This window comes from Microplitis mediator, chromosome 9, assembly GCF_029852145.1.
Source record: "Microplitis mediator isolate UGA2020A chromosome 9, iyMicMedi2.1, whole genome shotgun sequence".
Lineage (NCBI taxonomy): Eukaryota > Metazoa > Arthropoda > Insecta > Hymenoptera > Braconidae > Microplitis > Microplitis mediator.
In genome coordinates, this window is record NC_079977.1 from 6,237,552 (window position 1) to 6,255,680 (window position 18,129).

An 18,129-nucleotide genomic window follows, 5' to 3' on the forward strand; every position below is an offset into this window, starting at 1 on the left:
GAAGATATTATTTAACTAATTAGACACAGAGGTCTCGTTGACTGGGTGGCCCGACGGGAGATAGGATCAACGAGCTTACCAAGGGGCTTCCTCAGTGTCTAGACGCGTCTACATCTACTCGGTCCTCATCACCTAGATTAGGTCTTAAGTATAAATGTCAGGGCTCAAATGTATGAGCCGCTTGGTATCGAAATTCCCGCTCATTTAGACAAATAGGCTAATTGTTCTTTGTTCTGTTGTAAGTATTTATTAAGTAAGTAAATGGAATGTTTTTGCAGGTATTACGAAACGGGCAGCTTCAAGGCAGGTGTGATAGGCGGCTCGAAACCAAAAGTCGCGACTCCACCGGTCGTTGACGCTATTGCTAATTATAAGAGAGACAACCCTACGATGTTCGCTTGGGAGATCAGGGATAGATTGCTCGCAGAAGGCATTTGCTCGCAAGACAATGTGCCTTCTGTGTCTTCGATAAATCGGTAAGTTTTTTTTTTTATTACAAAAATTAAAAGCTGTTTTGACAAACGTTTACTGAAATTTGAACCTAGCTTTGAATAAAATTATGGTACTATGATCCATAAGAAACTTAACGGAACTAGTTTTGAATACTTCCAAAAATTTTGATGTTAAAAAATATCCTGAATGCTGGCAAATAAAAAAAACTCCTGATTAAAATCTTTAGTTTGTATTTAAAGGAAACACTTGGAAGCCTGAAGTTTAAGCTTCAAAATGAGTGATTACAAAATTTTTACGACTCCTAATTAGGGAATGACAATTTAGAAGTTTTTAAAAACGAAATCAAAATTCAAATAATAAATTTTCGGAGGGATTCAAGTAAAATAAAGCAAAAGCAAATCCTTTAGTCACTAAATTTAAAATAATTTTAGTGAGTATATTTGATAGCAATCTATAATGAGAAGCAAACTAATTTGCGTGAGTATCCATTAACACCCGCGACCGCAAATCCAGTCAGTTGAAATTCACCATCCTCATTGGATGGCAGTGGATTACAGATATTTCATTATCTCGGCGGGAATCGAAATAAAATATCGAGCCGAGGGAACGGGATACGAAAAAGTGGCGGTAGATAAGCCCGAAGATAAAGCTTTAAGTAGCGAGCTGATTAAATCTCGGGACATATGCGAGTGAATCAATGAAAGCCTACTCCCTTACAAACACAGCCCACAACTACTGTCTCTCTGTTGGGCGATATAACTACAAAACTAGTAAAGTAGTAGATACATCTATTAAGTGCCTGCACTCTTACAGCCTACAGTACACTAAAGCCGTACCTTTCGCCCCTCGGGGCAAGTTGTTCAGTTTGTGTGGTGCTGATACGCTGTAATACTGTCCCACGAGACCATCACACCCTCTCGATTTTACTAACATACTACAACGGCTCTCCACCCTACTGACGTAAAAACACTTGAATTAATCGGGGGATTCCCGAAGGAACCTGCTAAAGGTCAATGGGACTGCATCAGCTTAATAGGGTACCAATACTAAAATAAATCTACTGAGAATGCTGCTACGTCCTCTTCTATAAATAGAGACACCATGTACACACATATATATGATATAAAGTATAAAGATTATTAAGCTACAAGAGCGATAACTAATCGCTCCCCTGATCGACAAAAGCATATGTCTGGTTCTTTAATTTCTCAACTGTTTCCAAAGGGTGTTAGATAAAATAATGGGTAGCACTCGCAATCTGGACGATAATCTGATGCCAATGATTGGTAGTGCTAAGAAAACAAGCTTTTGAAGACGTAACGTAACATCATTGTTACGTAGTTGGATTAAGTGTGAACGGGAAATAAGTCTGATAATATACGTTTATTTGCGTGGATCACTTGTTGAGATATAAGAGAAGGTATGCTTCAGGTGCATGTTACGCGTGACGGACATAAAAATTGAGGCGTACCTGTGTAAACCTGTAACACGTACTTACCAGTGAGTGTGTTAAGAAGAGCTCCCAGCGATCCCTGATTCCACGATTGCAGAGGGTGGCTTGTTGCTTGAGTAACTTTACCTTCCTTCCTTTCCGCCAGCCTCTTTATCGCGAGTTTCTTTATCCCTGGCGTCTCTATCCCCTGAGCAATCCAGATGCTCGAGGTATTGATCTCAAATCCGGCTGAAAGGAGATCGCCTGGAAAAAAGTTAGCCTTTGGATACTTACCTATCTACTTGCTGGATACCTCACCTAACTTACCTTTACCCATCTTAAGACGTGCACTGACTTTCATCGCTTATTTTCTTTTATTTTCTGTCCTTCGTTGAAGGAAAGTTACTAAAATAGTACTGCTCCTATTGCTTTTTTCTACAGTGTCTAGAAACGGTTTATTAGACCGGTAAAAAGAAAACCGTGTTGTGATTATGTCATCTTGAATTGTTTTGCCGGGTGTATATTAATCTGGTTATGGTTACGGTAATGGTATGTTTGCGCTGAGATTTATAAAACAAAAAGTGGACAGAAAAATAATGATACGGGTTTTGATATATAAGTTATTATTGTCGGAATTTCATAGCTTGTGGACGAGCCACTTATTCCGAGAGATGAGACATTGCTGGGCGAGCAAAAAATTAATGAAAGAATATATATATAAGAAAGAAAGCTAGAGAGTTGCATTGAGACTTGAGGTGGTAGGAGAGATAATGGAGTGGCTATGGCGAAAAATAACAGTTATATATATCCGCCTAGTATGAAGTAAAGATAAAATTGTCGAAATGACCGAGAGACTTTTAGATATGGCAAAAACAAGTTAGAGGAAAGATTGGACGTTAACAGTTCCGTGCTTTTTTACCGGGTGACGGTTCAATGCTATCTTGCACGAGCCAACCAGAGCTTTTTTATTTCTTTGTTGGATGTAAATAAATATATATATATTCTGGGAAATCTTATTTCGATTGTATTGTTTGCACGCGTAATTGATCAAGATGTTTAGAAGGGTTGAATTTTAACAAACAAGACATTGAGTCGAGCCTGGAATCGCCGAGGGAAATTGGAGGAAATCGGAGTGAAGTAGAATGGAGTGAAGGTAGAAATTTTGTAAGGAAATATTGATAGGCTCGGTCTTGGTCTGCGGAGTCACGGTTGAGTAGGCGGCGCTCCGAGGTCTATCTTACACCCAATGTAAGGTAGGAGGAAAGGAGTCTGAATCTCTTTGGGTATATATATATATATATGTGTATATAAAGAGTAAGAGAGAGTAAGTGAAGCAAGCTATCGTCTCAGAGCTCTCACCCAGGATCGATAAGAAGCTTTACACGAGGGGGTTTACGCCGCCGGTATATAAGCTCGGACCAGCCTCCGTTTCCTACTCTACTCAGCTTACAATCGTGTGCTTTCTCTCACTGGCTTCCGTGACCTATAACCCCCCATCTTTGGATCCTTACTCTGTTGCGATATTGCGCTAGAGTCCGGTTAAAAGGAGGAGAAATTACTTCCTACCCTTTTAGAAACAACTTACGGTTTCTAAATTATAACTTTCGAGCTTTTTACAACCGACCTCTTCCACACGGACCTGATATTCCGAGCATCGATATCTCAATTAAATAACACTAAATTTACTAAAAATTCACCTGCTTCGCTAATAGAAATAATCGAAACTAAAGTAGAAATGAAAGGGAATAAAATAAAAATAAAACCACAACCCCTAGTCCATTTAACGCGACTTAATGACCAATAGACGTAACAGTTGGTATAAAATCTGTCGCTCGGAATTTAGCTCACGGGAATAGTATCAATCTGTCATCGGGTAGTTGATAAAATATCGAGGAACAAAATGGATGGATCGTTAGAGGAAGAAACACTATTGAGAGTGTTAAAGCGAGTGAGTTTTATTTTCGTCAAGGTTTTCTATCGCACGGGTCAATCTTCCGAATACACAATTCAACAAGGGTGTTCTCCATATTACTTCCATATCATTTCGCACCCCAAGAAACGGCCCGGCCATATGGCCGAGCAGAGTACCAACCAGTTCTCCGTCACCAGACCCGCCGAGCTGTAAGAACTACCTCGGCTATAAAAATCTAACAATAATAATGCTTCCTCCAAATCCAATATAAAAAATACAGTTATAATAATAAAAAAGACGTAGTGTAGTAGGTCGCTCCTTTAATGCCACTTTTGGCTTTCCGCTGTAGCATCGCTTGAACACCAGCTTATCTCCCCCGTTCATCTTATGATGCTGGTTATTAAATTACATCCCCATAAATAACTCCCTTACCCCGTACGATCTAAATTATCATTATCATTATTGTCATTGTCATTACTATAGTAGATGTGTATCAACCATTTCGTTCAATGGTCACTTGTCATCCATCAATGCGGCGTTCTTCTGCAACCCAGAAGGACTTGTGCCCGACAAAAGCCAACCTTCCAGGTAGTCCCGAAATGAAAAACTTTTGTGTTGATTTGGTGCCTAACGCTGCACTTCCAACCGGCAAAAAGGATTGATGCTGTTTCACGCTGTAAATTAATTTTGATAAAGTGTGCTTAGTGTATATAAATATATATATATTTATAGTATGAATAACGTTTGGACAGGGTAGACAATAATGGTGATGTACGACTGCACCCATATCACTGAACACACGTCGAGACAATATGGTAGTGTGTATAACCATTCCGGGTGTTGGTTGGGCTTGGAGCAGCCATATTTGCCGAAAATCCCTCTTCGCTCATTCGACGGCATCACCCTCGTGCGATACTCGGGGTATGATGGTATTCTCAACAGCGATTTTGTTGCTACTGCAGCAGTAAGTCAGCTCGATGATGGCGCGTATCCATAACCGTGCTTTGTGTTCTAGGTAATACAATTATTACCGCGTTTCATCATACCCTACAGAGTTTAAATTAGCTTAAAATTAAGTTACAATTACTGTTGTCGGTTCCTCTCCGGAATAGCTGTACACTATGTATATAAGCTATACACTAAAAACCTCCCCACCAGCGTGTTTGCGTCCTCGAGCAAGTTGGCGGGACGCCGTCAAGCCCCTGGGTATCTCGAAACGTCGGGTTGCCGTGGAAACGTCAGAGGACAGACGGAACCGCGATGAAACCGGATGGTCGACTACTACTACCACCCTCTTGCTCTGTCCTCCTCTCGATCTCGGGCTCTCACTCACTCCAGAGCCTGCTGTATATGTCGTCGTATAATACGCGTCCCTTTGTCCCTGAGGCTGTGAAATTCACGGAAGCCACCGGAGAACTCCGAGCCAAGTGTTTCGCATCCCTTGGACCAACTTTTCCCTCATTCGCTGCTGAGATACAACCCAACTGAGGATACGAATAAGGAGAACAAGGGCTCCAATTCATGGCGGTTCTTTTGGGGTTACTCAGATAAAAAATAAAATATCAACAGAGTGAGCGAGAGCGGTTATTGATATCCGGCAGGATCCACAGCTCAAAGACAAAGACAGCGAGCTGAATTTAAACCCTGCCATCAAGTTACGCTCTGGCATGTGGATATGATATAACGGTATTGGTTGTAGCGGGAAAATGACGGCGTCAGCTAGTCCCACAACTCATATCTATACGGTTTAACCAGGACCACGTCGAATTTAGCTTCACCACCGCATCTACGATAAAATAATGACATTTGCGAACATGCCGCGTTCGTTATATTGCAACACATCGCGTATATTCTGGAAAATCGTTAGACACGCATGATAGCCAGGCCTGATTTCACCTCCTATATACATCTATACATATATTTATACCTTAAAAAAAAAAAACAACATAAATTTTCAGTCGCAGACTTTTCCTGCGCTCACATTACATACATTATAGTCCACATCCAGGGGATATTGAGTCATGTAAAATGCTTCGACATACGGCTAAATTCATAAGAACAGGACCCCCTAACAATGGGAGTAAGTCGCTTCGTAGCATAATAGAGGAAGATAGTCATGGGGGCCTTTTTAGAACCGGGCCCTATTTCTATGAGTCCGGGTCTATGTCTTCATCCATATTATGATACCCATGTATATCTATATGTTTATAAATCGTGTGTTACATTGTGCTTAGCGTCGTGACTGTTGACTCGGTGGTGCATTGTCAAGAGGACACCTTTTGTGCTGGACCGTGGATCGCAAACAAACATACCATCGAGGACCGTTCCGTCCTGTACGGTGACATCTACGATAATATACTCGTCCTCCGTCGGAGTTAATACAGTTGTGGGTATTATAGAGACAGCAGCTGCTTCCCATACAACAATACTATATAAAACATTCGGTCTTTGTCCCTTAGTTGATTTAATAATAATATAGTCATCCCTCAATAACACAGACACTTAATCAAACTCCCTATACCCTAAATTGTGGATCGACCAATAGATTATAGATTTTTCATGATACTGATGATGAATATCCTCACTAAAAATCGTTTAATACCTAATATATTATTAACTTAATATATACCATATTCGGAATACCGAATCCCGGTTTCGGGTTTTAGAGTCTCTATTGTCCTTGGAGAATAAGTTACGTGAATCCATGTATAAGAGTCAGTATCACGGATACATTACCATTCTATCTTGTTCGCTCTTATAGTTTCTCTCAGTACTTTGAGAGAGGTGCTTTAAATATACACCTTTTCCAGCTATTGTAAGGCATGGTACACAATAGCCAAGGAGCAAGTCCCGTATTGTGTGTCTCCAGTCTACAGTTGTTCTAGAATTAAGGAGGAAAGAGGAAGAAGGAAGAAGGTACGAGGGATTTAAGTTTGTGTAGGTGGAGTAACTGAGAAGCTACGGTATGGTGTGGGTCCTTGAAGCCGTTCCGCCGCCAAGTTACACTGAGGACTACTCGAGCATCTGTCCGTAGAACCGCTAAATTCTCTCTTGGATATTCTCTTCTATTCAATGCTTCCTTACTCCCTATCTCTGTTACACGGTTACTTCCTAGGTGACTTCCTCATGCTTATCCAGGATTACAATGCCGCTTCCATAATAAATGTATTAACACTTCTGAACGCTTAACCTTTTACCACAAATAGGAAAGTTGGATCTTCAATGGCTGAGCTTATTGATGCTTTTCCTTGATATTTAATTTTACCAAATAATGCTCGGATTTTAATCCGACGGAAATATTTTACGATGTAGAAGTGAGTAAATGAACAGATATATTAAAGTATATAAAACAAATGCCGAGTAGCGAAATGCGATAAAGTTTGCGTAGAGGTAATTTTAGTATAAAGTTTTATTCGCAATAATTTAGCTGAGGGGTGGGGGAGAAATCGAGGTGGCCCCGGGGAAGCCTGAATAGCTGGGTCATATATTTGATGGGATCCTTGGCATAAAGTTGAGCATAAAAGTAATGCCAACATTAAAGTTTGTGGTTCCAGAGGCAAAGGCAGAGGCAGAGGTAGAGAGAGGCCAGCCCTTAATATTACGTTGCTCTCTTTTTTCCCCAGCAACTTTATACTTTGGACCCTGGCTTTTATTTCATAAATTTTATTATATTTCGTCGAGTATTTTGTCAGTTTTGTCAACGCTGACGTCGAAAATACGATTGATGCAGATATTGTGGGATGAATAGATTCCAGATCGTGTGCACGTTCATTCGCATTTTAAATTTACATTTATTTGTCTCCAGGGAAATTATATAATTGCAAGTAGAAAAATATATTGAACGAATACGATACATGTAATTATGTTAAATACTTTTTTGTCGTGTTTAATTGTTAGTAGAGAGGGAAAAAAGTATTTTATTTTTTAAATTATTGCTGATAGTTTGCTAAGTTTTTACCTTTGGGGAATAATTCAAATCCTGTTGGGAGCGAAAATTTATGATTTGAAATTTTTTTCTCCCAATATTTAGGCTAGGAAATTATTTATAAATAAATTATGGGGAAAGATGGACATTATTTCTTAAAAGAAATTGTTTTAAATAAAAATTGAAGCATACGCAGAACTTGATACCATAAATAATTTTTGAGTTATTAATTATGATTTAAAAAAAAAATTATGCGCTCGTATTCCGATCAAGTCTTTAGCAGTTTTAATCTGAAATAAATTAAATTTATTATTTAAATAGCACTTGACTTATCACACCGGCCATCTGTCGAACAAGTACTGATAGATTATATCATACGCTTGCGCAAATATATGAGAATATTATTTATAAATCTAGTTTGCGGAGACTTATATCATTGCAATTAGAAACTTGTTAGACTTGGAGTCTATGTCAACAACAAAATAACACTAGTATTTAATTATATAAAATATATCCAGTCGCTGACCTTTTCATTGCATGATAAGTAACAAGTGTAAATGTTTATATTTATTTAAAATAGAAAAAAATTCCCTCGGAAACGGGCAATAAATACTATCGAGAGTTATCGGCAGATCTTCATGAGCTGATGAGCACTCTGTAGCCCACAAAATCGATATAGTTTGTGCTGTACTATACCAGGAGTAAGATTCCCCCAATTTAGTCAGAGGCGTGTCTGCGATAAGGATCAAGACTAATTGCTACGAATTACCGAAGGTGCCGGACACTGAACAAAACGAGAGAGAAAAAGGATAACCGGGTAGACTAAAGAGTGAGAGGGTTTATACAGAGAGCAAAAGAGAAGAGGACTTGGCAACAGGTGTCATCTGATTGATCGCCGTCGCTGATGTCGACCCCCGGGTTCTCGTGATTACCTAACACCGCAACACACCGTGGCCTTAATGTCTCAACATTACGAGCTATGCGTATCCCTGCTCAAATTGACCAAGTGAAAATCGCAAAAAACCTCGGCACATAAATTTTCTAACACGAATGTTGCTATCCATTTATTTTACTGAATCCCTAAGGAAATTAATCGATAAAATTTTATTTACTATTAATTGTAGATTTCGAATTTAAATTCTGGCTAAACTATCGAATATACGACTAAATTTATGAGGAACAATTTTATAGGTAATTAAATTTTCCAAAAAAAATGTCATTACAAATTTTGCGTTAACCCGCTAGTTTGTATGCTACAGTAATTTAAAGTTAAAATTCAATTTTGGTAAAAATGCATAATTTCGCAAATTTGAATTTATAGAGAAAATTTGGCTAAACTATTGAAGATACGATAAAAATGACTCGTATTAATTATGAACTATATTGAATTCGCTACAGAAAATTTCTTATCAATTTTTAAATAAAAATTTTATTTTAATAAGAATATCAAAAATTCTCTTTTACTTGTTAAATTTTTTCGTTGTACCGAAATTTAAAATTCTGGCTAAACTACAAGAGATACGACAAAATTGACAATGAATAATTTTATAGGGAATTAAATTTCCCAAAAAAAAGGTCTTTAGTAAATTTTGCGTTAACCCGTTAGTTTCTCTGCTACAATCATGGAAAGTTAAAATTCAATTTCGGTAAAAAATGCATAATTTCGCAAACTTGAATTTAAAGAGAAATTTCGGCTAAACTATTCGAGATACGATAAAAATGGCTTGCATTAATTATATACTATATTAGATTTGCTACAGAAAAGATTTTATCAATTTTTAAATAAATTCGATATTTTAAACAAAATTTTAATTTTCATCAAAACATTAAAAATTCTCTTTTACTTTTAAAATTTTTTCGTTGCATCGGAATTTAAAATTCTAGCTAAACTATAAGAGATACGACAAAATTTATAAGGAACAATATTGTAGATAATTAAATTTTCTAGAAAAAATGTTTCATATAAATTTTGCGTTAACCCGCTAGTTTGTATGCTACAGTAATTTAAAGTTAAAATTAAATTTTGGTAAAAATGCATAATTTTGCAAATTTGAATTCCACGAGAAATTTCGGCCGAACTACTGGAGATACCATAAAAATTACAATGAACACTTTTATAGAGGATGAAATCCTCTATAAAAAAGATATATGCTTATTTTTACATAACTCCATTACATCGGACGCTATTAATTCTCCAAGTCATAAAATACAAAAAAATTTCTTGTCATTAATGTAAGCTTATATATTTAATAACTATAAATATAAGGGTATGATTACATAAATTTTAAGCATCGTCATCAATAATCGCTATTAATAAAAGAACAATATGACAATAAATAAACGGAAGATGAATATTATAATCGAATTATAATAATATCGATAGTTAATGATCCAAGTAATTTTAATTAATCATCTTATCGACATTATTTAAATTTAACTTTATTATGTCACAGAATTGTGAGGAATAAAGCTGCTGAGAAAGCTAAACATGCGCATCAACAGCAACAGGCACAACAACAAGGTCAACCGGGTTCAGGAGGTTCGGTATCGGTAATAGCACACGCTCCAGCAACTGCTGGTGGTCATCCCGCAGCAACAGCTCCCAATGCTTACAGTATCAGCGGTATACTTGGTATTCCTGCACATCATCAGGATCCTAATGGCAATAGTATCAAAAGAAAACGTACTGATGATGGTAAATATTATGTATATTTTTATATTTTTTTACAAGGAGAGAAAAGAATAGTAATGATTAACATTCTGCATAGTAACCAGACTCATTTTTTGTAAAATGGTAACTAATGTTAAGTAGAATAGGATTAATTAAGGTACCGGTGGGTAATAAGGCCCAGCTAAGGGAGATTTTGAATAGAATCGAAAATATTGCATTTAATGATCGAAATGTATAATTAATCTTTATTTCAATACATTAGCAATAAAATATAATGAAGTAATGGTAATTTTTACCACAAACAAACAAAAAATTAAGCTTTTACAAAAACCATACGAATGCACGATAAAAACAAATTTCGTCCTGATAACAAAAGACGGAATAACGAAAGATTTTGTTATAATGACAAACATGATTAGCTTACGGTAACAAATCAATTTGCTATAGTAACAAATGAATTTGTGTCGTAATTAAGAAGTCGATTTGTTATGAGAACACATGATGTTTATTATAATAATATCGTCGTATTTTAAAGCCGACATTTGCTACCGTAAGTAATCTTAGCTTATGATTACAAAAATTTTTGTTAATACTACAAATTCATTCTGTTACTTTAACAAATCAGATTTTTTATTGGAACAAAACAGTTTTGTTACAGTTACAAACTATTCCTTGGCCCAACAAAGAATTTGCTAGCATTACAAAAAGATTGTAATCCCAACGAATGCTTCGTTATCCGTATATTAAGGCAGAATTTTGTTACCGTAAGTTATCTTATCTTGTGGTCACAAAAACCTACGGTAGGGTAATAAGGCCTACGGGTTAAACAAACTGGAATAGTTTAATTTTACTTAATAAAACTGGTATTAGAGATGGATCATCACTTAAATTTAGCAACAATACGTTTTTAAAGACAGAAAACTAGATTGCTTTGCTCAACAGCACTTAAAACTATCAGTATCCTTTTTAAGAGTCAGAAGACTAGATTGTTTTTTATTTCTTCTGCGCTACGACATCATATGACGGATGATAAAATATAGAAGACAAGGAACGTGGTATCGGGATTCTATAAACTTGTCGTAACATCTCTATGCAAGACCCTTCTACTAGAGTATCCTTTAGCAGAGGCGGTTATTTTTAATATCATTTCTATCACTTAGGCCTTATTACCCGACAGGCCTTATTACCTGCGGGTACCTTAGTAATGATTACCGTTCTGCATAATAACCAGACTCATTTTTTGTAAAATGGTAAATAATGCCATGTAGAATAGGATTCATTACCATTTTTCTGGCAATGATTACTATGTTACATTGAAACAAGTAAAGTGGTAAAAATCGCTATCTAGCATGGAAATCAGGGCTATGTAGAATGCTACTCAGTCCCATGCTTGAATAGCTGTCATTACAGTTTAATAAATATATATGACAACGAAGCAAACAAACGAAGTACATAAATTGTTTATTACTAAACATTTTAATTTTTTAAATTATTCTTTATCTTTTATCAAAAAGTGATGTATTATTATGAGCAATATTTTAATGATTTCAAAAGATTAATTCAATTTCTACATATATTTAAAGTAACTTGAGTTATTTATTTTGTCATAACTTTATTTACTAAATATAAAATAAATAAAAGATTGTAAATGTTGCTAGGTAACATTGTAGTCATGTCCATTTACAAAATTCTCTCGTCAATGCAGAATGGTAATCATTCCTATGCTAGCATGGCCAACGTTACCATGTAGAATGCGGGGATTACTCTGTCCCGTGACTCTCGAGGCTAAAAAATCCTCGTTACTATGTAACATGGTAATGGTTACCATTCTACATAGGAATTATAACTATTCTTTTCTCTCCGTATATATTTCAAGAAAGGGGGCGAAGGAGGGAGAGCTTTAAAGTTTTATAATGATAACTCTACTCAGTTCTCGGGCCAATATTAGCGACACAAATTTATACTTTACGTTGAGGTTATCAGTCAAGCGTTGGCGAACACGTGCCGCCATTCATTCCCCTGTCATTGCGTGAATAACCACGAGACCCAAAATATTCACGACGACACGTGACTGTAGTTGACACACCACGCAATCTCACACTATAGATCATAACGTTTTTACTCATTTATTTTATTTTTTTGCTCGCTTGCTGACGTTTTGCATTTATTATTGAATCAGAATTATTTATTTTTAAAAATAGGAAAAAAACATTTTTTTTATTTTTCAATTTCTATAATTTATCTTTAAATTTGACAGGAATTCGGGTTTAAATTTCAGTCCTTATTAACTTTTAAAAAACTTATTGTCTAGTTGATGCTTTAATGAATAATTTTCAAAATTAATTTTTTTATTTTAAAAATTCATAATTAAAAATTTGAAAATTTATATCACTGGATCTATTTGAGCAGGAGATTTTAATTAATGCTTCAAATTTTTAAAAAAATTTTGGTTACGATTTTTCAAAAACAATTTTTTAATTACCGCAGCTGGTTCTTTTTAAAAATTTTCGAAATTCAAAAATTCATATCTTTGAATCTAATGGACTAAAAATTTTGATACTCTAAATTTTTTTCATACTTTTACCAGCAATGAAAAGAAAAAAATTGTTGTCTTTCCATAACAACAAACTGTCAGCGATAATTTAAAATCCGTCAAAATATTAATAAATATCACCCACTCTCAAATTACAACTCAAAAAACTACATATACATCTATACATATGTATATTAAAAGATATATATATCGACTGGTATCCCGACAAAGTCACACGAGGAACGATGTACATCGGTGTAATTTGATATAATTGGATTATGAACCGTGATATGTGTGGTTGTATATGAGAAGTGGTTTACCAACGTTATTACCACACACACAGAACCATACACACGGTGAAAGCACTCAATGTACTTATATATATATTATATAGCACTCTCGGCTCCCCTAATCCCCTCAAAAGCCGCAGTCGAGGTTCGAGGGTGTAGGAATGCATTAGATTATAAACTTCACAGACCACAACTTGGTGATACTCGTAACGATGCATTAGCTGCTTATAATTGTATGCCTTTTCATGTCTACTCACTTTAATCTCTTACCCACATTCCCCTTTTTACTTTTTTTTATCCTCAATTCGTATCTACTGATTCTGTATGAAGACATTTATTTCTTCAAATCGTTATTCTGGCTAAACTATCAAAGATATGATAAAATTGATTTAAGTCAATTTTATAGGAAATTAAATTTCCTACAAAAAATACCCCTATCATTTTTTATATAAACCCAATAGTTTACGCACTAGAGTAGTTTAAAGTTTAACATGAAATTTTAATAAAAAAAAATAAATGTTTGATTTTCTCAGCTTATCTTTAAATTCAAATTGTACAGAAACTATCAGCAGTACAACAAAAACATGCTGATACAATTTTATGCAAAATTAAATTTCCTATAAAAAATGTCCTTATCAATTTTTACATAGACCCCAAACGTACTCACTTATAATGAAATTTATAAATTAATCCCTTCTCTCTAATTTTTATCTAATAATAAATAAAATAAATCCCAAGATTAATTTCTCAACAAAATAATTAAAAAAAAATCAACTTTTTCATTATAATTTATTTCATTATATTTTCACTATTATGCAAAAATATTCAGTAGATCTTAAAACTCGAGACTAATTAAATGCGACAGGTTTCTTTAACTCACTTGGAACGAATAAATAATCTTTACGCTTTCTAATCGTGGTTATTGTTAAATAAAAAAAAGATTTCACTTATACCAGATTGCCAACTTTTATTTTATCTCTATCTTTTTTTATTACATTTTTTTTCAGTCGCTAAATAAAAACAATAAATTTATTTCCATATTCCTTGGACTGGACTTTATAAACTAATTTTTTAAAAAAAAGAGAAACTTGACGTGATGATTATTTTGTCCAGTTATTTATATTAGATATTATAGAGAGATATCTATTTTGGTACTGAGTATTTTAGTGGACCCTACTGAAAATAGTTACCCTTGAGATAGACGAGGGGGCTGAGATTCACCCCAAAAATCCATTATTACCCGTGTATTGTGTTGCTTAACATTGACTCAATTGCTTTCGAATAACAGTATGTAGTATGTAGTATGTAGTATGTGCCAGTACAGTAAAGAAAGATGAGAAAAAAAATAATGCAGGAAAAGTGGCCCTTTGGCTATCGAATTATTCGATTTACTGCATGCTCTTTTTGGGGACATGACCTTATATTTCTTTTTATATTTATGTATATATATATATATACTCTAGTTCTCACCCTAAAATATACTCTAACGTCATCATAATAATAATTATTCGGACTATTGTGTGATGTATAACTTTATGTAGTAATCATTCATCCGAAGAAAAAAATAACTTTTTTTGGGCAAAAAATATTTTTGGACTTTGCATCGAATTGATTAGACGGGATTAAAGTATAATTTATTCTAAAAGGTGGATTGCAGGAATTGTGCAAAACTTTAAAGCGAGGGTTAGATGAGTACATGGAGAAAAATGGAGACCGAAAATGTACGAATTTTTATTATATATGCTGCCGGCCAAATTTGAAATGGGAAGTTGAGTCGTCAAAAATTATTATGCTACACTAAAATTATTATTGTGAGCCTCTAGAAATTTTTTATTTTCGACTATAATTTCTAATTTAAATAAATAGTATTTATTATAATTTATCAATAAGTTTTAAGTGTATAATATTTTTAGTAGTGTAGTATAGTAATTTTTTGGCGACTCACTTCCGGTTTCAAATTTATTGTTACATTTAGCTGTAATTGAAGCTGTGAAAATTTGATTTTTGGACTTTTGACTTAAGTTTAAAAGAAATTTATCAAAATATCATAAGTAGATTTAGAGAAAAAATTTTTTAATCGAATTTGAAATTAATGCGAATTTAAATTTTTAAATTTATCGTAATTTTTATTCAAGTTATGGACTTTCATTCGTTTAAATTTTCTAAAAAAATTGAGTTACAATTAAAAGACAAAATTTATCAAAATTCTTGATCGGCTTGTCGAAAAAAATAAAAACTTAAAATTCAAACAAAATGAATGAGTTTAAAATTAAACATTATTAAATATTTGATGAGTAATTAATATAAAAAATATATTGAACTAAAAAGTGAATATAAATCTAAAAATAAATAATCCCCGGAAACCGAAAACAGAATGAAACAATAATTCGCGTAGAACAGTAGGATTAATGCAATCGATTAAACCGTAAACTTCAACTGTGCTCATACATACCCGATCCGAAAGAGTTTACACATAACAGTTTGGAAGAGGCGTAGTTTTAGTTCGTAGAGCGCGTAACGGACGCGGGATTTTATAGCCGGGTGAAACAACCCCATAGACAACCGACTATTCGGACTGGCCCTCGAGCCCGAAATTCAGTTGATGGGATCGTTCGCAGTACGGAAAGTCAGTTGACCAGCCGGACAATCACAACTTGACAGGGAGCTTTAACGAGCCCTATGCTAGCACCCTCTCGTCCTGGCTCTCGACATCTCTCACCCCTCAGTCCTCATTTAATTATTCCGGATACCTCGTATGCGCTTGGACAACTCTCTCTTCTCTTCTCTCTTTTCCACTCAGTCCACCTCACCCACACCCTCATCCTCATCCTCACCCTTCTCTCTACTCCCCGTCGAAAATATACTCGTCCCACGTGTCAGTATATTAAACTGTTGGGATGGTCAGAAGATAATAAAGACATTTAATAGAATCGAAATTGTTTCTCTATCTATCAATCCCATACAACTTTACTTATATATTTTTTTTTTTGTTCAAGATGACAATCGCGATCACTTGAGTGATCATGCTGAAGATGATCTGAAGAGACAGAGGAATAATTACAATGGAGATCAATTGTATTCAAATGTAAGTATTTCATTTTCCAATCAAATTTTTTTTTTTGTTCTTAAGAGGGGCCACAAGTGTGATCGCCTGAAAAAAGATGATTTTTGGGAATTGTTTTAAAGAAAACTACGGCATGGAATGTTTTAATATTTTAACGATATATTTGGGAATATATAATGAATACAAGATAAAATTTTTCGACCAAAAAATTCAAAATTCATTGAGTTACTCACAATCTCCCGCTCAAAAAAAAGTCCCTCTGCAGTAATAGCGACCTGCGCAGTGCCGGAAATCAAAAAAACCAAAAAGTTTATTAAACTAGAAGATATTTTCTGTACCATGACCCTCGGGCTAAGGAAAAAATTGAAATTTAACAAAATGGCGGAGTTTAAAAAAAAAATTTCAAATTTCGCGCGAAAATTTGATCATTTTTGGCCTGGCAAAATTACATTTTTGATTCGATCGAAAAACTGGTTCATGGTACGTAGAAACATATAAAAGAAGCTGCAATTCGAGTCAAATCGATCGGATGATTTGTCTTCGAGTTACATGCAGCAATTTTGAAAAATGTATTTTCGAGAACCGATAATCGGCTGTAACTCAAAAAAACTATTTGAGATATGCATTCGAAATTTTAGTATCTCATTTTTGAAGCTATAGACTATCGAAATATACAAAAAAAAAATCAATTTTTTCAAAATTTCACACTAGTGGTCCCCTTAATTGAACTTATGATTTTTGAGCCGAAATGAAAGTTAATGTTGATGGTAATGTTAATGTGTATGTGTGTGTTGCAGCTATGGTCGAGTAAATGGAACATAAAGGACGAGCAGAACAAGCTACTGAACGAGCTCGGAGGTGCTGGTGGTACCGGAAACAGCGGGACGACGGGCAACGGGGCTAGTGGGGGAGCAAACGGTGGTGGCGGTGGCGCTGGCAATAATACCTCTGGTTACTATGAGCACAGTGGATTCCCCGGGAACGCTATTGCCACCTCGGCAGAGCTGTACGACTCTTTAGGTAGCATCAGTACCATGACGCAAGCGCAAACACCCCACCTTTATACCCCGCCCATTGGGGGTACCATAGGTGAATACAGCATTTTAGCATCATCCCTCATCTTAAAACCTACTGCATTCCTACAAATACACTGCAAATACTCAACTACATATCAAAATTTTACATACATCTGCTTTACTTTTTACTCTTCACTTATTTACTTTTTTTCCACTTGATATTTAGACCCTCATTTTTAGATCGACGTACGAACTTGTCATTTTAGTGGGATAGTTTTTGATTTTTATTGGGAAGTCGATGTAAGAATTGAAATTTTTTCCTTTGATTAAATAAAAAATTCGGAGTTGAAACTTTCAGGTTTTTTTTCTATAAATTTTTAGGGAAATATTTGGAAATTAGTCTGGTGTATTGGGTTTTGATATGAAGATATTGAAATTAAATCGAGTTTCGATTCGAAATATCGATACATCAGGTAATAAAATATTGACGATTTGTAATTGATATTTTTAGAAATTTATAATAATCAATCTATTGGAGTAAATCAATCGATTCATCTGAATTCTATATATTTATGTATACATTTTTATCTGATTACTCGAAAATGGATACATGTCAATTCATCGGATCTAAATTTTAACCGCAGAATTCGCTTATGGATTTTATTTATATACTTTTTGTCTTTCAACGTTTATTGAAAGTAAAAAAAATCTATAAGATTATTTTCTAATGTATACAGTAGTAACCATTGAGTACACGAAAGAATCGAGCCGTGTAAGTAGTAAGACATCTCATGAAATTCAAACTCTACTATCCCAAAATAAAGATATTATAA

At 34.8% G+C, this 18,129-nt stretch overlaps 1 protein-coding gene across 5 annotated transcripts in view; it reads left to right on the forward strand.

Moving 5' to 3' along the window:
* The window catches only part of LOC130674613 (paired box protein Pax-5), a 106,224-nt gene that overhangs the window by 79,286 nt on the left and 8,809 nt on the right, over window positions 1-18,129 (forward strand). For all 5 annotated transcript variants that reach the window (XM_057479991.1, XM_057479995.1, XM_057479992.1 and 2 more), the window contains 4 exons: window positions 279-476; window positions 10,176-10,417; window positions 16,213-16,301; window positions 17,078-17,369. In XM_057479991.1, coding sequence (XP_057335974.1) covers window positions 279-476; window positions 10,176-10,417; window positions 16,213-16,301; window positions 17,078-17,369 — 821 coding nt within the window. The remainder of the gene's footprint in view (window positions 1-278; window positions 477-10,175; window positions 10,418-16,212; window positions 16,302-17,077; window positions 17,370-18,129) is intronic.